This window comes from Psittacula echo (assembly GCF_963264785.1).
Source record: "Psittacula echo genome assembly, chromosome: 4".
Classification (NCBI taxonomy): Eukaryota; Metazoa; Chordata; class Aves; order Psittaciformes; family Psittacidae; genus Psittacula; species Psittacula echo.
In genome coordinates, this window is record NC_137738.1 from 19,151,533 (window position 1) to 19,170,501 (window position 18,969).

The 18,969-nt window shown below is 37.7% G+C and overlaps 2 protein-coding genes across 2 annotated transcripts in view; both read right to left on the reverse strand.

Annotated features, from left to right (window-relative positions):
- GLP1R (glucagon like peptide 1 receptor) overlaps window positions 1–894 on the reverse strand; it is an 85,907-nt gene extending 85,013 nt beyond the window's left edge. The window contains exon 1 of the mRNA XM_080614538.1: window positions 298–894. Within this exon, the coding sequence (XP_080470664.1) occupies window positions 298–372 (75 nt within the window). The 5' untranslated portion in view covers window positions 373–894. The remainder of the gene's footprint in view (window positions 1–297) is intronic.
- A 9,653-nt stretch (window positions 895–10,547) lies between these two features.
- DNAH8 (dynein axonemal heavy chain 8) overlaps window positions 10,548–18,969 on the reverse strand; it is a gene marked incomplete at its 3' end in the record, with an annotated part of 135,210 nt that continues 126,788 nt past the window's right edge. Inside the window, exons 83-87 of the mRNA XM_080615859.1 lie at window positions 17,562–17,718; window positions 16,874–17,026; window positions 16,592–16,781; window positions 12,971–13,092; window positions 10,548–10,835 (exon numbers count right to left, since the gene is read on the reverse strand). Of these exons, the coding sequence (XP_080471985.1) occupies window positions 10,548–10,835; window positions 12,971–13,092; window positions 16,592–16,781; window positions 16,874–17,026; window positions 17,562–17,718 (910 nt within the window). The remainder of the gene's footprint in view (window positions 10,836–12,970; window positions 13,093–16,591; window positions 16,782–16,873; window positions 17,027–17,561; window positions 17,719–18,969) is intronic.

Sequence of the window (18,969 nt, forward strand, 5' to 3'; positions counted from 1 at the left end):
CCGCGCACAAACTCCGCCGCCGCGACGGCCGTTCCCGCGGCTGCGAGTGCTGGCGCGGGCACCCAAAAAGTAACGGATTTAATTGCTAACTCCGCCCGGAGGCGCCTCCGGACACCACGGGGCAGCTTCTCCCACAGCCGCATCGCCGCCCCGCGCGGGCAGCAGCTCTCACCGCCCCAGCACTGACAGGGGAGCGCGGAGCAACCTCAGGGCGCCAGCGGTAGGAACAGGGGAAGAGAAAACCCGCCAGGCAAGGGAGCCTGACCGCGTAAGTTAAGCGGAGGCGGTGGCACTCACCCGTCTGACGGGGAGGGACCTTCCCGCGGCCGCCAGCAGCAGGAGAGCGAAGCCGAGCGGAGGGGAGAAAGACATGTCCGGGGCTGCCCCCCATGCGCGGGGCCTCAACGAGGCTGAGGCTCCGGCTCCCGCTCAGACTTCACAGCAACGTTCAGTAGCGCACCAGCCGCTGCTTTTGTAGCGGCGGCGTAGGCGGGGACGGGCCGGGGCCGGCCCAGGTGCGGTGCGGCTCCGCGTCGCCCTGAGGGAGTTGCGCTTCACCAGGTGCAGTAGCACGAAGGGAAAGAAAACCCGTGAATAAACCCAAGAAAACGCCTTTGCGATCCTGTCCCCATCTTTCCAACCTTTTTTTTTTTTTTTTTTTAATTTTATTTATTTTAATCTTTGTCCGAGCTTGAGCACGCTGGTGGCCTTCACGCTGTTCATGACGTACAAGTTTTATTAGTTTTTAATAACAGAATGTGCAATTCCCCATTTATAACACGAATTTGCAGAATTACACACTAGATCAGAGCTTGGCTTCTAAGTTGAAGTCGGGGCACAAGTCAGTCCTAGCAGCAGTATGATGTGAAAATTCGGAGGATTTAGAATACTTATTTGCCTAGCAGAAGAAGTTTCTGAATCTTCTGTGTGCTAGAATCTTGTTCTTATTTATTCACTTTGCGCTCACTAGTAAACCTTCACTAAGTCGTGTATATTTGGCAAGATTATACACCAGAACCTTGAAGAAGAAAGCATACAGCACAAAACAGATTCAGAAGAAAAGCTCAAAACTAAATTGGGGAGAAAGATTTAACATTGGTTTGTTAGATGCTAAAGGAATATAAAGAAGTTAATAGCTTAAAATATTAATGATGTGTATTAATTTCAAATACAACACAACCTCAAGCTGATGCTTTGGGAATGTAAGTAGTCAGAGCATTGATGCTGGGAGATCATGAAATACCTCAGCATGTAAATTTCCAGGACAGAAGTTACATCTCAACAGAGAACTGAAGGCAGAAAGAATTTGCTACGGGGATTTTGTTGACTGAAAGATATTTCCTTTAACTTTTCTAAAGTGAGAAAAACAAAGGTTAAAGGAAAAAAGTTAAATACTCCCAGAGAGGAGAGAAAGAACATATGTGTTAGATTGTTACAAGAGATGATCCCCCAACACCCTAATTTAGTTGAAACCTCAGGTGATGTTTTTTTATGTTGCTCATTGAGATTTTTTTTTACTATCCCAGTAAAACAAATACTCTGTTCCTGTAGAATAATTATGTCTGTTACAGACATTGCTGAGGACTTAGGGAAAACTGAGAAGAAATGAGAAAAGATCTAATTGAGAAAGCACATTTAGCCACAGCAACATCGTCTGGAACAATGAAAAGACACTGTAATCTTTAAAGAAATTATTGATCTCTTGTATTTCAAATATTTTGACCCAAGCTTAATGCTTCAGTCAATGCAATGAAGGCAAAGAGACAGGAGAAAAGCCTGCTTATTTTGCCTGAACCTGTATTTGTGCATGTGTGTGCTAAGACAAATTACATACAGATACAAGAAACTTCTGTAAAAGACCTACCTTTCTGTTACCTGCAGTTACCACACATCCTTGAAGGGAGCAACCAGAAAGCATCTGCAATACCAGACTACTGAAGTGTGTGACTAGAAAGACTAACAGTTGGCCATTAACTTACCATCATATGGTTTGACTCCCCCAAAGGGATAAGAGGCCCCTGCCCGAGCCTGCTTGCACCTCACAGAAATGTTTTACTTGAAGCCCAACACCTGATCCCATTTGAAAGTGCCTCTGGGTTGACTTTACCTCCTAGCACCTGAAGACTATGCATGTTGCATCTGTTTTTAACAAACCAACAAAAACACCAGACAACTGAGCAAGATATTTCCCAGCTTCCTCCAGGCCAGGAAATTGAAACGGTTAAATAAAAAGAAAGAAACCTCTTCCACCTGGGTAGCTCCACCAGCCTTAGCTTGGTGCACCTTCTTCACATGCAAATCTCTACTGCTTTCTGTTTGCTGTCTCTGCACCAGACATATTAATTAAGTTTTCCAGTTAGGACTTCTGCTCTCAAGATGACTCCCAGCACCTGTGTGCAAAAGAGGGCCAGCTGCTTCTGCAAGAGCTTAATAGGCTTATGTCTCTCTTGAAAAGCCTTATCAGGGCTACAAGGGTGACATATGTCACTTTGGAAGCAGAGATATTTCTTTGGGAAAATTCTGCTTTCCAGAAATAATTAAGGGTAACTCTTTAGGTATGATGATATCATACACTAGTGTTACATACATGAATGTTTTTGGAGGGGAAAAAAATGGATCACAGTGAACTCTGAACAGACACGTTTTCATTGTGCCTATTTAAGAAGCTATTATCAAATTTCAGACTGAAGAAATCCTATTGACTTAAATCACAGTAATAAAAGAGAGGTCATTTTCCTAAAGATGGGAAGGTATTTTTCCAAGAAAGTAAAATCTTTTTTGTGGGAAATACTGATGAAAGTTGTCTATAAAACCTGAGACTGCTGGATTTCTGTTATATTTATTAATGGCTCTGTTAATACTAAAATTGAACTTGATCTTTTATCAGTGTTAATGTAATAAAAGAACAGTTTGAAGCTTTGTTCAACTTAAGAATTTTATTTGTTGAGGCAAAAACCTCTTTTCCTGTAGTTGAAGGACTGCAAATGCTATTTAAGAGGCAGGACTCTTAACTTCTGTCTTGTTCCTTTACCTCTAGGCTAGACCAAACCTCTTAGATGCATGAAGGAGAAGCCATCTTGCAGTCACACTGCCACAAAGGGATTATTGTACTCGTATGACCATTGGTCATTGTTAAAATGATCCACTATATTTTGAAGGTAAAACTGCATTTTGGAAAAGCTCGGTGTCTCTTTTACTAACCTGTCCTGATAATCCATTTCTGCGGGGACAGTGTAACTGGTGGCTTACCATGGGAAGTTCCCATGGGTGAGAGACAAAGCCTGCGCAAGGGTTTGTGCTCGCTGCTACCTGAATCTAGGACATTAGCCTCATATATGAGAAAGTAACATCCCTGTCCCATGGAAGACTGAATGCTTTGTGTCTGAAACTTTGTTTCATGGACAGGCTGCGTGTTTCTGCCGTGACATTTGCTGAGTAACAGACATTTTCCTCAGCTGCCTTAAGACTATTAATGCCAAAGACTGTTAATCTGTTTTCAGTGCAAGTTATGCACTTCGTGCTTCTCCATGACCTGTAATTATTCACTTTTATAAATGTCTTTTATAGAAAGTTTTATGGGACAGAGACGTGCAATTCTTGGAAGTGATTGAAGTGAAAAGAGATCTAAACTCCGTGAAATTTTATTCCTTTCTACCTTGTATATATATATATATATGAAGTTGCAGGATACAGGGTTGCTGAGATTTGGAGAATGAAGTGTTTTAACTAAACGGGTGATTTATATGAAAAATGGAGGGAGTTGCTGCCCTATATGGTGGCTATGTAAGAGTTGCCCATGGGCCTGAAAGGCTGTTAGCTATTTGCTCTTGTGTTTTGTAACTGTTGTGTGCTGAAGCAGTGAATTTGCTTTGACTCAATTTTTTCTCTACAAAGCTAAGAGGAAGTGTCAGAAAATCTCAGTAAATGCTAAAGTCTCTGAGTTGAGGACCAGCAACCTATGAAGCTATCAAATAAATCACTTAGAAATTTGAAATATGTGTTTAGGAAAAGAAGCAGAAGGATCGAAGTCTTGAACTATGGAATGTGGATGGTGTTTGTAAAATTTTAATTCATATTAAATACATATTAAATATATTAAATACATACATCTACTTAGCTGAAATAAAAGTTCATCTAAGCTGAATCCTTCTGTAGACCTCCTGGAAAAAAAGAAAAGGTAGCTAGCTCTGAGCAGTATTAGGCAAATGAGAGTTACAAACATGTAAGCTACAACTGCAATTACAAGTGCATTGATGTTTAGAAGGGAGATCTTGGAGCTGTGTATACTTCAATAGCTTTGAAGAAACTGAATTTTACCTTGAAACCTTGACTTTGGGAAGTGGGTAATTTACACTTCTTGGTAATACTCAAATTGATCTTACAGTGCTTTGTATCAGAACATGGCTACATGCATTATTTTTAGTTTAGTGCCCATAACAGCTATTCGTTCTGTTACTGAAGTTACCTGCTCACATGCAGGAGAATGTGCTCAGTACATGAAATATCTCATGGTAACTATCCAGTGCTGGAGTGCAGGGATTGAAATCACCCACTTTTCTATAATGTAGATATTATATGTAGATAGATATGTATATTGTAGATGCATATTCAGAATGAATGTACAGAAGCTGTTGCTAGTTTGCAGTTCCATACAAAAAGGGCTTGTTTTATGAAAATACATGAAAAGAGCAAGTAGTGCTTGAGCAAAACAGGCAGCTCCATTTTTCAGCTGTAAAGGAGCATGGCTTGTACACTTTGGGCTATGTATTCCTTGATGACAACGTATAAATGAGTGCAAAACTTATGGGGTCTAGCTGCCTTGTGGAATTTATTCTATGTAATGGTTGTATGGAGGGAATGATTTAGATAGATAGGTATTCATTTTCAATACAAAGCTTACATTCTCTGACTTACAGAGAAGAAATTGCTTTCAGTCATTTCTATAAAATGTTGTTGAAGGATTCATATGGCCCTGTGTTGAGTAACTTGTGAATCTGACCCAGACATTCCCATATTTAAAAATCTTAGATGTGTCAACATAAAGGTTATTTGTAGTCATGTAATATAACAGGAAACAACTTTTTATTACAATTTGAATTTCTTACCACAATTTCTGACTCCTAAATTCAAACTTCCTAATTAAAAATCTGTTCAAGAATGTTTTGTTAAGAATTGTATTTTGGACTACAGAAGGCTGCTAGTATGAACAAAATGAAAAGATGGTAGCAAAGGAAATCATGGTACGGAATACTCAGTAAAGCATTCAGTTTCTCCGCTTGAAGAAAGTAGGAAGCTATGAATCAGAGAACAAAGGAAGGAAACAGTGAAGTTAGTCAAATTATTCTTTACTAAGTAAAATTGACAGAAATATTATTCTTTCCCTCTTCTGTAGTGGTAGTTCTTTTCTGTGAGGAAATTACTTGAAAATCACTTCCCACCAAGGGAAACCTTGATAGAGAAAAGGAAAACTGCCTTGTACAGTTTGTACATCTTGTACAATGATCATAACACTGGTCTTTTCCAAAGACACAGAGATTATTTCTGTCTACTCTGCTGCTGTCTAGTAGGTAGGGCATGGATTCCCTCAGTAAAAGGCTTCCCAAATGCCAAGGCAAGCATTTAGTAGCTTGTCTGAAGCATCTAATGGGGTTTTCAGAAAGAGGTGATATTTTATAGTCTAGCATTTTGTATCAAAAAAATATTCCCTGGATGAATGACACAGGGAACCTGTTTCGTAGGTTTTCCATGTGCTGTCATGACTACAACTGAAGGGAGAGAAAAGGGTACTGTTTGGATTAAATTCTTTACCTTGTAAATGTGCAGGTTAAATCCTTGCTGTTTACATGGCCATTTACATTAATTTTACTTTTTGTGCCCATGTGTCCAGTGAGATCACAAGCTGTTGTTAATCACAGTGTCTTTTGAGACCATAGCTTTTGGCATCATAAACATTCCCCCGAAAAGAGAAGGTGACCCTAACCATCATCCATTTCCATCACCGTACAGCAGCCTGCTCATAATTCATGTGAAGCTGCAAGGATGAAGGGCAATTATCTGTTTAACACAGTTCTCTGAAATGCTGTGTCTGTAAGGCAAATAATCATTCTGCCTTTGAGTATCTGATTTCGCAGAAATCCCGCCTTGGTGATTAGCCAGCAGACTTTGACTAATTAATATTAGGATTTTTAATTAGCTAACCTTTTGAACAACCACTCAACTAATCTGAATATCAAATATAAACACTGGTAGGAGGTATTACTGATTAGTGAATATATGCAGGAAGCTGCAGATATTTATCTCTTAAGATATGCCAAGACTGCATTGGAAAAATGAAGTGTAAAGCGAATTGGAGGAGTCAACCTGTTGATACTGTAAGACATTAGAAGCTGCAGATCCATAGGGGAAGTCCAGGAGTTGGAGCAAGCCGGGGCGGGGGGAAAGGGAAGGGGCCAAAGAGGGCCTTTTTTATCTTCATATGTGTCATTTTTGTCCTAGAAAGAATAAAAAGTAGTGTTTTCCTAATATCCAGGGAGTGGAATCACATTTCCATGGAGCTGAATGAGGCCTGGCAGGGTGGGGGGTAGGGGGAGGGAGGGAAGGAGGGGGGCAAATACTGATAACTATATGTTAATTAAGGTAAATGTGGAACTGACATGAAGGATAAATTCTGGATGAGATCTCAGTATTCATGAAAAATGATAAAATATTTTTTTTGATTGAAATATTTTTTTGATTGAATTGATTGAACCTCACCTGAATGCTGTAAATAATGTCTTGATTAGTAATAAAGAATACAAAATATAAGACTAAATATAGATTTATCAGCAAGATAAGATAAGAATTCAGTTAAATTAACTTTCTAACTGGCAAAACACAATCACTAATCCTTTTAGACATTTGGGAATATGCAAATAGTTGAAGTTGGGTAAGTGGAATCTTGCATTCCTGCATATCCATTAATTACTAGTCATCTAACTAACACATACCTTGGTCAAGTCATTCCTTTATTAAACAGTCAATGTGGTAAGTCAGAGATTGGTCAGATATCCCTAACAATGTTATTATTGCATATTTATATCTAATAAATTATAAATTGCAATGGAATTAAGGAGGCATAAAAATAAGACATACATATGTTAGGGTGGTGAGGCACTGGAATGGGTTGCCCAGGGAGGTTGTGAGTGCTCCATCCTTGGCGGTGTTCAAGGCCAGGTTGGATGTGGCCATGGGTGGCATGGTTTAGTGTGGGGTGTCCCTGCCCATGGCAGGAGGGTTGGAACTAGATGAACTATTCTATATTAGTAGTTGTTTATTTCCCCATGCTAATCTCTCCTATATAAGAATTATGTGGTATTTCTATTTCCAAAGTCTGTTTCTGGATTTGCCCTTTATCATGGACTGTTGCTAAGTAAAAAAAAAAAAAAGCTTCCCTGAATTTCTAAAAGCTAATCTATGCATGTTTCTTTTGTGCTCTGGAGGCAGTATTGATCACTGGAAAAGGCTTCTCTTTTGGCTTTAATACATCTAGACTTGCCTCAGGAATACCCTGCTTGTGTGGTGCAGACAGATCTTCCTATGTTCAGTTTGTGTGGTGTCTGCTCTAGTAGTATAAATAAAAACAGAGGCTTCTGAAGAGATCTGATCAAGACACTTGTCATAGCTGTGCAATTACACTTAAACATTAAAAAAATCAGTAGAAATATAGATATACTCAAAACTCCAGCTTGCACATTTTATACATTTTCAGTATGTGTCAACAGAATTATACTACTATACTGCTGCCAAATATTCTGCCAGACTATCAAAAATAATGAATTAGTTTAAATATTAAGAATATATATGGTCAGTTAACAAAATAACTGAACAGAAAACTGTAGATCTTTCCATAAAATGTGAATATTTTGAATCTGCTGAACAAATTTTTGTTACAACCAACAAGAATCTAGAGGCAGAAACAGAGGATGTGGATGAAGAAAATTGTTCTATGAAATTAACAAAGTTAAAGTTTAGCTGAAATGTTACCTTCTTGGAACATTAGGGTTGGAACAAGTTCATTCCAGTCAGTGGTTTTGTGAGGTTTAGCAATCTGACCAGAAAACAAATTTCTCCCTGCCCCCTATTTGCAAGCTCTTTTCCACAGTTTTTATTAACTTTGTGATATAAAAGCCCACCATACGGCTATGCTCCAGACTTCTTGTGAATCTTCACCTAAGAACAAAAGCTTTTGTGAAAAGTATCTTGATATGCTAGCAGATCGACTACTCTTAGTTAATGTGTCCACTCTAAAGCAGTGGGAAAGCGTATGCCTTCCCTTGTCTTACCAGCCTTAACTTGCCCCTGAAAATCAGAGCAAATGGTTAGGAAAATCCTTCTGGGTGACTATTCTGAGTGAGGAAAGAGTAATACAGACTGTGGATGCACCCATCTGGGTGCATATTCTGGGCATATTCTTTACATTTTCAAACACAGATCTTCATGAGTCAGGGCCTTGCTTTCACAGAGACTACTTAAATGTCCTGTTTCAATTCTTTGGGTTTTTTGATCATCTGTTAAATATTTGTGTTTTGCTGACATGGCATTCTTGTATTTGTCAATTCAGGCACTATCATGGTGCCTCACAACTTGAACAGCAGTATCTTGTATGGCAAATGAGCATAAAATCATTCAGAAAGTAACCTGTCCAGTGACTTGAAAAAAACTATACTAGAGTTAATGTAGGAAGTTGAATGCTTGTTACAATATTGTCGATGTATAGAGCATTCCTGGAGTCCTGAGGTCTTGAATCCCTATAGATTATGTCAACTGGGAGGAATGACTTGTGGTGATTCAAGTAATTAACTGTATTAGATGTTTGAAGATGCTGTTAGATGTTTGAAGAGCTGGCTGTAATCAAACTAACTGTAAGAATACTATCCCACATATGACTAGGACAGAGAAATACATTGAACATTCTTAAAGCACAGAGACGGAAAAGGAGCCTTATGACTAGATGGTAGATTGTTACCATCACAAAACATGTTATTTCCAGTAAACTAACTAGAAATCTATATGGAAATTAACGTTCATTTTAAATGGGAAGTAATGAGCTAATGCATGATATTGAGGAAACAGAACAGAACAACCCCCTAGACAGGCTCAGAGACGATGGGAAATAGTGGACTCTAACAAGCAGAAAAAAGGGATGCTGTCAAGATTCTGATGCAATATATGAAATAGTTGAGATCAACAATATACTATTCATCTCTGTTCTTACAGGGTAGAGAAAAAAAATCTTCTTTGGTGTAAATTATCTAACTCAGCACGTTATTAATTTGCACCTTCCCCAGTATCTTTCCATATAAAATTTCACTTGTAAATATGGCAGTGCACATGTTCCGCCCATGGAGGCATTCACAGGGTTAAGCATTGTTTCCCCATTGCAATTAAGCTGAAAGTCCAGACTAGGAAAAAAAATTGAAGAATGAATGAACTACAGTTGTTGTGCTGGTTTTTGGATATGAACTTTTCCTCCGTCTGTCCACACAGGGGGTAGACTGAGAATGCACAAGAACATGGGAGGGGAAAAATCCAGGACAGCTGAACCAAACTATCCAAAGGGATGTTCCATACCATATGAGGTGTTGTTAAGCACCAAAGGCATAAGGAAAGCAGAAGGAAAGGGGACATTTGTGCTTATTGCATCTGTTTTCCTGAGTAATCATTATTCATGCTGAGCCCCTTCTTTCCCAGAAATGGCTAAACATCTGCCTGCCAGTGGGAAGCAGTAAATAAATTCCTTAATTTGCTTAGCTTGTGTATGCAGCTTTGTTTTACTTCTTAAACTGTCTTCATCTAGGCCCATGTGCTTTCAGCTTCTGCACTTTCAATTCTTTCCCCCATCCTGCTGATACAGGTGAAGAGAGCAAGCAACTGGGCAGATACTTTGCTGTTATGTTCAACTCACCACAAATACTGTCTTCAGTGTTTTGATTACTTGGAGCAAAAAATGTGACAATCAGTCAGATTGGGGTTTTTTTGTTTGTTTGCTTGGGTATTTTGTTTTTGGTTTTGGGGATTTTTTTTTGTTTTGTTGGGTTTTTTTTTTTTCATATATTTTAAATATATGAAATATTTTAAACTTGTATCTGAGAGAACTTAAATTTATGTTCTATATTGTCTTCTGTTGTCATCATACATCACTGAAACACAAGCTAAAATAATGTGAAAAAATTAAGTTCTTTTATAAGGTTTAAGAACATTTTATTTTAAATTGTATTATGAAAGCAAATGTTCATTTTTTAAGTAATATAATGGAAACATCAAAGACTACAATCAGCAAACTTATTTTGAAAACTTTACTTTAAAATTATCAGCAAATAGCCAAGACCAACTGAATTTACTGGAAGCAGAGAAAAAATCTAATGATTAAGCCAAAATGAAAGTTCTAGTACAATGACCAATGGCCACCAAATAAAAAAGCAGAAGTAGCAGCAGAAGTAGAAGAAATTACACATGTAATTTGTTACATGGGCCATATATTCTGTTACAGTTGTGGTACAAAAAACAGTTTACTTGATGTCACACAGGAGAGCCACTCCTCTCAGTATCCAGTGGTCTGGAGTCACAATTGTCCTTAAGTAGATCACTGTAATATAGTTCAGATCTGTCCTCATGGGCTTCTTGTAAAGCGGACAAACATAGAGCTTGGGATCTTTAGGTCTTGTTGTATTAACAGCATACATATGCAACACAGGCAGCTGAATAAAAAGAATCTTTGGTGTCGATTCAATGAGTTTGCTATTTCTTTTGTCCCAGCCTGCACCTTCCAGGTATAGCCCATATACATATACTCCTTCCTGTGTGGAGAATAAGCAGATACATCACACAAAATAAAAAATCTGTTTTGTGAAAAGAGTGTCGTAAACTATTAAAAAGAATATATGTTTTATAGTAATACCTGACATTGAATCTTGGCAAACCACATAATTTTAAAATAATATCCTTTTTCAGAAGATATTACTGAAATGGATACCAATGAAAGTTGTTTAATAAAGCCCATACACTACAAAATTTGATCTAAAGTTTACTATAAATTTTAAAAATCAAGAGGTGATACAATGAAATGGTTCTTTTAATAAAATATTTTCATAACTGCAAAATAAAAAATTAGTATCTTCATAGAATCCTAAAATAGTTGGAATGGAAAGGACCTTAAGATCATCTAGTTCCAATCCCCCTGCCATGGGCAGGGACACCTCACACTAAACCATGCCACCCAAGGCTCTGTCCAACCTGGCCTTGAACACTGCCAAGGATGGAGCATTCACATCAACCCATTCCAGGGCCTCACCACCCTTACAGTGAAGAACTTCCTCTTTATGTCCAACCTAAACTTCTCCTGTTTAAGTCTGAACCTGTTACCCCTTGTCCTATCACTACAGTCCCTAATGAAGAGTCCCTCCCCAGCATCTTTATAGGGCTCCTTCAGATACTGGAAGGCTGCTATGAGGTCTCCATGCAGCCTTCTCTTCTCCAGGCTGAACAGCCCCAACTTTCTCAGCCTGTCTTCATACAGGAGGTGCTCCAGTCCCCTGATCATCCTTGTGGCCTCCTCTGGACTTGTTCCAACAGTTCCATGTGCATTTTTTGTTGAGGACACCAGAACTGTACACAATACTCCAAGTGAGGTCTCACAAGAGTGGAGTAGAGGGGCAGGATCACCTCCTTTGACCTGCTGGTCATGCTCCTTTTGATACAGCCCAGGATACGGTTGGCTTTCTGGGCTGTGAGTGCACACTGAAGCCGGCTCATGTTAAGTTTCTCATCAACAAACACCCCCAAGTTCTTCTCTGCAGGGCTGCTCTGAATCTCTTGTCTGCCCAACCTGTAGCTGTGCCTGGGATTGCTCTGACTCAGCTGTAGGACCTTGCACTTGGCATGGTTAAACTTCATAAGGTTGGCATCAGCCCAACACGTGTTGGCTCATGGTCATCCTGCCGTCCACTAGGACCCCCAGGTCCCTCTCTCCTACACTACTCTCTAACAGGTCATTCCCCAACCTATATTGGAATCTGGGGTTGTTCCTGCCCAGATGCAGGACTCTACACTTTCCCTTGTTATATTTCATCAAGTTTCTCCCTGCCCAACTCTCCAGCCTGTCCAGGTCACGCTGGATGGCAGCACAGCCTTCTGGCGTGTCAGCCACTCCTCCCAGCTTAGTGTCATCAGCAAACTTGCTGACAGTACACTCAATTCCCTCATCTAAATCATTGATGAATATATTAAATAATACTGGTCCCAATACTGACCCGTGAGGCACTCCACTAGATACAGGCCTCCAACTAGACTCCGCCCCATAGACTACAACTCTCTGGCTTCTGTCCTTCAGCCAGTTCGCAGTCCACCTCACTACCTGATCATCCAGGCCACACTTCCTCAATTTAGCTATGAGGATGCTGTGGGAGACTGTGTCAAATGCTTTGCTGAAGTCAAGGTAGACCACGTCCACCGCTCTGCCATCATCCATCCACAATGTTATTTCCTCATAAAAGGCTATGAGGTTGGTCAAGCATGACTTCCCCTTGGTAAAGCCATGTTGACTGCCCCTCATACAGTGGGCCTAAGGTCTTCATTCTCCCAGTTCCTTCACCTGCCTTCCAAGACTTGGGTGGTGTGTTCAGGGCATTTGCCAGTGAAGACTGAGGCAAAGAAGTCATAAAGAACCTCAGCCTTCTCCAAATCCAGGGTAGCCAGTTCTCCCGATATCTTCGGGAGGGGGCCTACATTGTTCCTAGTCTGTCTTTTATACATTTATAAATACTTGTATACTTATATACTTATTTCATACTTATTTATCTTGTATGCTGAGCAAAAACAGCGAGGTGAAGACATTAGTAACTTTTGCCTCTAGCAATCCAAAATGACAGAATGATGCACTATATAAATTAAATACTGGAATTAATACTGAAACATCTTTGCATGTCATACATACAGAAGGAGGTGCTGTGATTTCTTCTTTGTTTTGCTTTAGCACTTCATTATGTATTGTAACGGTATCTAAAGCCCAGCCTTTATGTGCTCGAGTTGCTTCTTGTCTCATTGCTGTCAGGAATCCTTGAGAAATTAAGCCAGAGATTTATTATATATCTCACATGACCAAAAAAAAAATATATATACATATATAAAATCTTGTTTAGTTATCTGCTTGGTTCTGCACTGAATGTTACAGACGGATATTCAGTGTTCTGTTAAAAATGCACACCCTGTCTGATAATAGCAAACTTTGCTTTGGGGCCAAAATAGGAACAAATGACAACAGTGGCCTAGAATGCATTACACTGAGAAAAATATTTTTAAATGGTGAATAGAATAATATACTTTTTTTTTGTCTTTCTGATACTGAATTATTCAGTTAACAAATATTCACTCAGGATACTGACTTACACATTTTCATTAGGCAATCAACTACAAGATCTAGGGTAGAGCTGTGTTTCAGGAAAGAATTTGAAGGCAGACAAGATATGAAGATATGAATTATGCAAGATTTCTGTAAAGGCAACTTAGGAAAAAGGTGGTTTTTGATGAAAGAAGAAAAATAAGATAAATTTCAATGACGGTGTGTCTGAATGTGATAAATAACTATATGAGTGTGTGGAAACTAGATAATGCAGTGCTTAAAAAGGATGAAGAAATTATGTTTTGTTAGTGAAGAAAAGGGAGTCCTAGACAGAAATGAAGATAGAGGATGACATAATCAAGAAGTGAGTTCAGTGATCTTTTGAATATTTTTTTGAACACACTTTACATAGGTTTGCAATCAAAAAGAGTTAAGAGGTAAAATTCACAGCATTAGCTGAGCACCCTGTCAACTATAGAGCACCTAAACACTGCCCTGCCCCAAAGACTGGATATAAAATAGAAAGCACACAATGCGTCTTCTTGTATAAAGGGCTGAGAAGTAGAAGCACAAGATGACAAATAATTGGGCAGCAAAGAGGTTTGGATGTGTTATAAAGAAAAAAGCTACAAAAATGCAACAATTTTAACAAATACCTGGTTGTTTCTTTGTAAGTGTCTCAGAAGATGACAATGCAGTAGCTGCTATTTTATGCTACCGGATGAAGAACTAGTTGGAATTGTCAGAGAGATTAGGTGAAACATTAATAATAGAGAACTGGATAATTATATGTGATTACTGTAAAGATTTAAAGATGAAATTGCATCAGTTCCTTCTTGATAGGGCATAAAGGAGAATATGACTAGTGTTTTGTTGGCTGTCAAGTGTCTACAAGGAGGAGAAACCACCTAATAAAATACTGACAAGCCAGGGAAGAAACCATGAAAGTACATGGACATGCAGTAGAAGACAACATTTCAAGATATAAGTGGTTTAACATGCTAATTAGGATAAAGCCAATTAGAAGTTAAGAGATTTGTCACAGCTAAAATATTTATATGCGATGTAAATACAATTAATGTAGTACTTGAAATGAACATGTATTCATTTCTCAAATACTATGTATTCTGATAAAAATAAAACAGTATTATTTAGGCTTCAAATTTTGCTAAAAATTAATTATATCTCTATAACATGATATTTTTTTTTTCATAAGCCTGTTCATCCCAAGTGCCATGTCTGCTGAACCGCATATTGCACCACCATTAACATACGTTCTTCCTTAATAAATATTTATAGGAGACAAACACTGATAATGCTAAAAGATCACAAGAGGTTTAAATACAATTATTGGTGATACTTTATAGTACTATCAATAGATCTTTTCAACTGAACTGATACAATACATTCCTCATGTTTTAACATTATAATGTATTTGCCAATTCTATGATAGATTTAGAGCTTGATTCACTACTGCAATTAGTTTAGATTTTCCTGCAACGGCAGCACAGGGTAGTTTAACTTCTGATTTGCCTCACAGTCAATTTTTTTAAACATTGCTGCATAGTTTGATTTACTCAGAATTTTCTGGAGAGCAGTATTACACATACAGCAACTATACTTATGCCTAGCCATAGCAAACCTTTGTGCTTAGCACACTTCTTTCTCCATCTACAGAACTATTTTTTTTAATCATAGAGGTTGAAGCAATCACCAAGTTCAAGAAAATCTGTGTCTCAGGTTCATTTAGTTAGGCTAAATATTTTATTTGGTAAAAAAAATCTGGTCCATTATCTTCTTTTACACCACCATGAGTGCTGCTTTTGAATAACTAGAGATCAGCTGCACCATTTTTGATACAAGTTGAATGATGTTTTAACTGGCATCTCAATACTATCTTTTAATGATAATCCGAATGTGCTCCAGGCACCTCAACTGTTTCTGAAAGTAACTCCAAAAAAGACTTTGATATTAGTTATTTTTACAGAACTGGTCACAGAAAGGCCAGAAAGAGTAAAGCATTACAAAGTAAAGGTAACTCATAAAATAGTCAAGGATTTCAGAGGTTAATACTAATGAAAAAAACATCATAACTGTTACATAAGAGAAGTTTCTCATGAGAATTTTGTATGGACAGTTGTGTAGGCTGAATGAGATTCTTCTATGAACATGCACCAAATAAGGTAACAGGTTTTGTTATTCATAAAGATGGTTACACTTTGGTTTTCTTCCTCTTTCCTAAAAACATCATTAGCTATAACAGATAATGATAGATAATGTTTACATGAACTTTGCAGTATATCTTTGATGAATTTGGACAAACTGGTCATTAAATAACCTGTGAAATGGCAACACTGTGGAAACTGCAGTTTGATTATTCTGTGAAACATAGGTAGCTGCTATAAATTCTGATATAGTTGCATGTTCATAGAATCATAGAACAGCCCAGCTTGGAAAAGACCTCAAAAGATCATCTTTTGTGAGAAAGGGAGCCTAGATGAGATTAACTAGCACCCTATCCAATTGTATCTTGAAAACCTCCAGCAACAGGGACTCTACCGTGTCCCTGGGGAAGTTGTTCTAGTGAATGACTGTTTTAGTACTAAAAAAACTCTTTCTTTTGCTACTGTACAGCATACAAATAACATCTTGCTCTAGATTAAAGCTTTTCCATGCTAGCAGCTTACAGTTTGGAATGTGTTAAACACTTCAAGACAACCGGAAAAGAGTACTTTAGAAGTTATATCATATCATGCTACAATATCTCAACAAGATAAAGCATTTTGTTAACTACATGTTTTCCTTCTTGCAATATAAAAAGCGTGTTTACAGGTCAGGCTAAAAGACCATCTATACAAGCATCCTGTCTCTGATACTAGACAAAGGCAGATGCTTAGTGAAATAATATTACAACAGGCAAAATGACACATAAATCCTTTCACTTCTTTATTCTTGCAGCTTCTGGCAATCTGGAGCTGAGGGACCTCCCAGCTTGAAGGTTAAATTTGGACAGTCATTTTTATTGCTGCCATTGGACCTGTTTTCCATGACTTTATCTAATCTTTTTTTGAGCCTGTTTATCATCTTGGCTTATATGACACATTCTGACAGCGATGAAAACATCTTTTCTAGGTGTAATATTAAATTAGATATGTAGTAAAACCCATTAAACTATGATTAAATACATTATTACTCAAGTCCTTTCAGTATCCTTACCTTGTGGATTAAAGAATCCAGTCATCCAAAATACATTTGGTCTTCCTCCAAATATCCAAGTAGAGAATTGAGTATTTCTTTCCAAAAGTTCAGTAAACCAGAAGCCAAGTGTTGAAGAATCCCAAGCTACTCTTTTCCATCCTTGAGGAATTCGAGCATCAAACATGTTATCAAGTACATCTTTCAAATTCTGAAGGAATGAAATTATAACACATGAACTAAAGCAATCAAGGTAATAATTTGAAATGCAGTATTCAATATTAGTAAACATGCATTACTTGCCTCACTCATAACAATAGTTCCTTCTATGGCTAATTTAAGATCATTCAAACTGTTGCGGACTATTGTGATCACCTTTTGCATTCGGTCAATTTCTTGCCGAAGAAAAATATTCATAGGGTTAAGATGTCCCATTTTAATTAAACGAGCTTTTACCTAAAATATAGGAGTACAGAAGAAGGAATTCAGTTGAAAATGAACTGTTGAAATAATGTTGTCATATGTGACGCATTTACTTTCTTGTGTTCAGAAAAGTAAACAGTAGACTAGTACTTCATGTATTTAAACTAACAATTATCCCGTAAACAGTTGCAGTTTTTATTTTTATTTTTTGTCTGATACTACCAAATTACTCATGACTTTGCTAGCATAGAACTTCACCCAGAAGGCCCAGGAGAATGCTGTCACAAAAAATTAAGACTGAATTTTTCCCTGTGTTTTCACATGCAGCTTTGACAGTCCAGGAATAGTCTCCATGACACATCTCCATGATCAATTGTTTGAGGTCTTTATTTTTAATAAAATAGCCTCATATCAATTCATGCTGATAGTTCTAAAGATGTTGGTTCCTTGCTTGAATCTGCTACTAGCTATATGATCTTTCTTTACCATTCAGGGTTTCTTTTTTTGGAGTGTCTTCTGTGAAAACTTAACAGAGAGAACAGTAAGAAAACAACTAAGATTAACTTGCCTCATGAGGTATGTAATCTGAAGGAAGTTTCCCTAGCATGTCTTCAGCTAAATGATAAACAATTGCTTCACGAGTTTCCCCAGCTCCTGCACCTCCTTCTTTAGGCTGAATGTTGATAATAGTGTCTAAAACATCAGCTGCTGTATTACTTTGGTATCTGGGAGGATAAGAAGTACATATAAATTACATAGGATTTTTTAATAGTTAAATGATACTTTGGAGAACATACAACTTAAAACTTGAGAAAAAACATACTGTGTCATCAGATTAAATCAAAACTCCCAATAATTTCTTTTTCTTTGTGTCCTGCACCAAGTTGAACACACTAACCATGAGTTGTTTTTTTTTTTTTTTTTTGACCATGAGTTTTATTTTGGTTAATCATGATTGTAAAGAATATGAACTTCCCTCTACGCATTGTTATACACTTGTTTTTCTAATTCAGAGTTAAGAAGAAGTTCTACAAGCTGAGAATCTGGGGTGTCAGAAAAACCTATCATATGATTTCCAGGAATTCTGTGGAAAGGGAGAAAATGCCATATGCCTGTTAAGGAATCTAAACAGCTATTTGCTGGGAAGAAGCAACACAAGTTTTTTAACAATGAAGAATATTTCACTCAATTATTTCTTAAAAGTGGAATTCAGAAAAGGTGGAAGCATTACTCTGCAAACTGCTCCTTTATTAATTACTAAATTCATTCTGCTCTGAGGTATTTAGTATTAATGATATAAGCTGATAGATTTAGAATGTTAGAGATTAAAACCTTCTATTCCATAGTAGAGCATTGGCAGTGCTAATGTAAATTTATGTTCTGAGTCAATACAAAAAGTAAATTACATTCATGTGGCATTTGACAGCAAAAGACATCAGTCCTTCAACATAAGCAGAATTACAGAAGTACTTTTGCTACAATGCTATCTAGTGGCACAAAGGTATGAGAAGCAGTAAGAATGGAAACATAGCAGTGTACGTGTTGCCTACTTTTACCTTATAGAATCAGCTACGTAAGGAACATACAGCATGAGTCTGACACAGAAAATAAATTTGTACCGACTCAAAGCATAATTTTGCATGTCAGTTTTGTTTTCAACCTCATATGACACCATTCTCTTTCTATTAGTTTGTCATACATAATTATATAAGCCATGAAACCAAGGACTGTGCTATAGGATAGAACATGTGAATTCCTAAAGCATCCAAGCTTTGGAGATAGTATCATAAGATTAGAGAAGCTAGATACTGCAGCATTTCAACATAAACTGCTTGTGAATGCTATTATAAAGACTATAAGTCAGAAAAATAGAAGAAATCCTACTGGCAGTTTGCTTCTCAGAGGATCTAATTTCTGCTTCTTAATGTAGGAATGGTGGGGCTTTCACGGTTTTTCAATAACCCTTCACTTTAGAT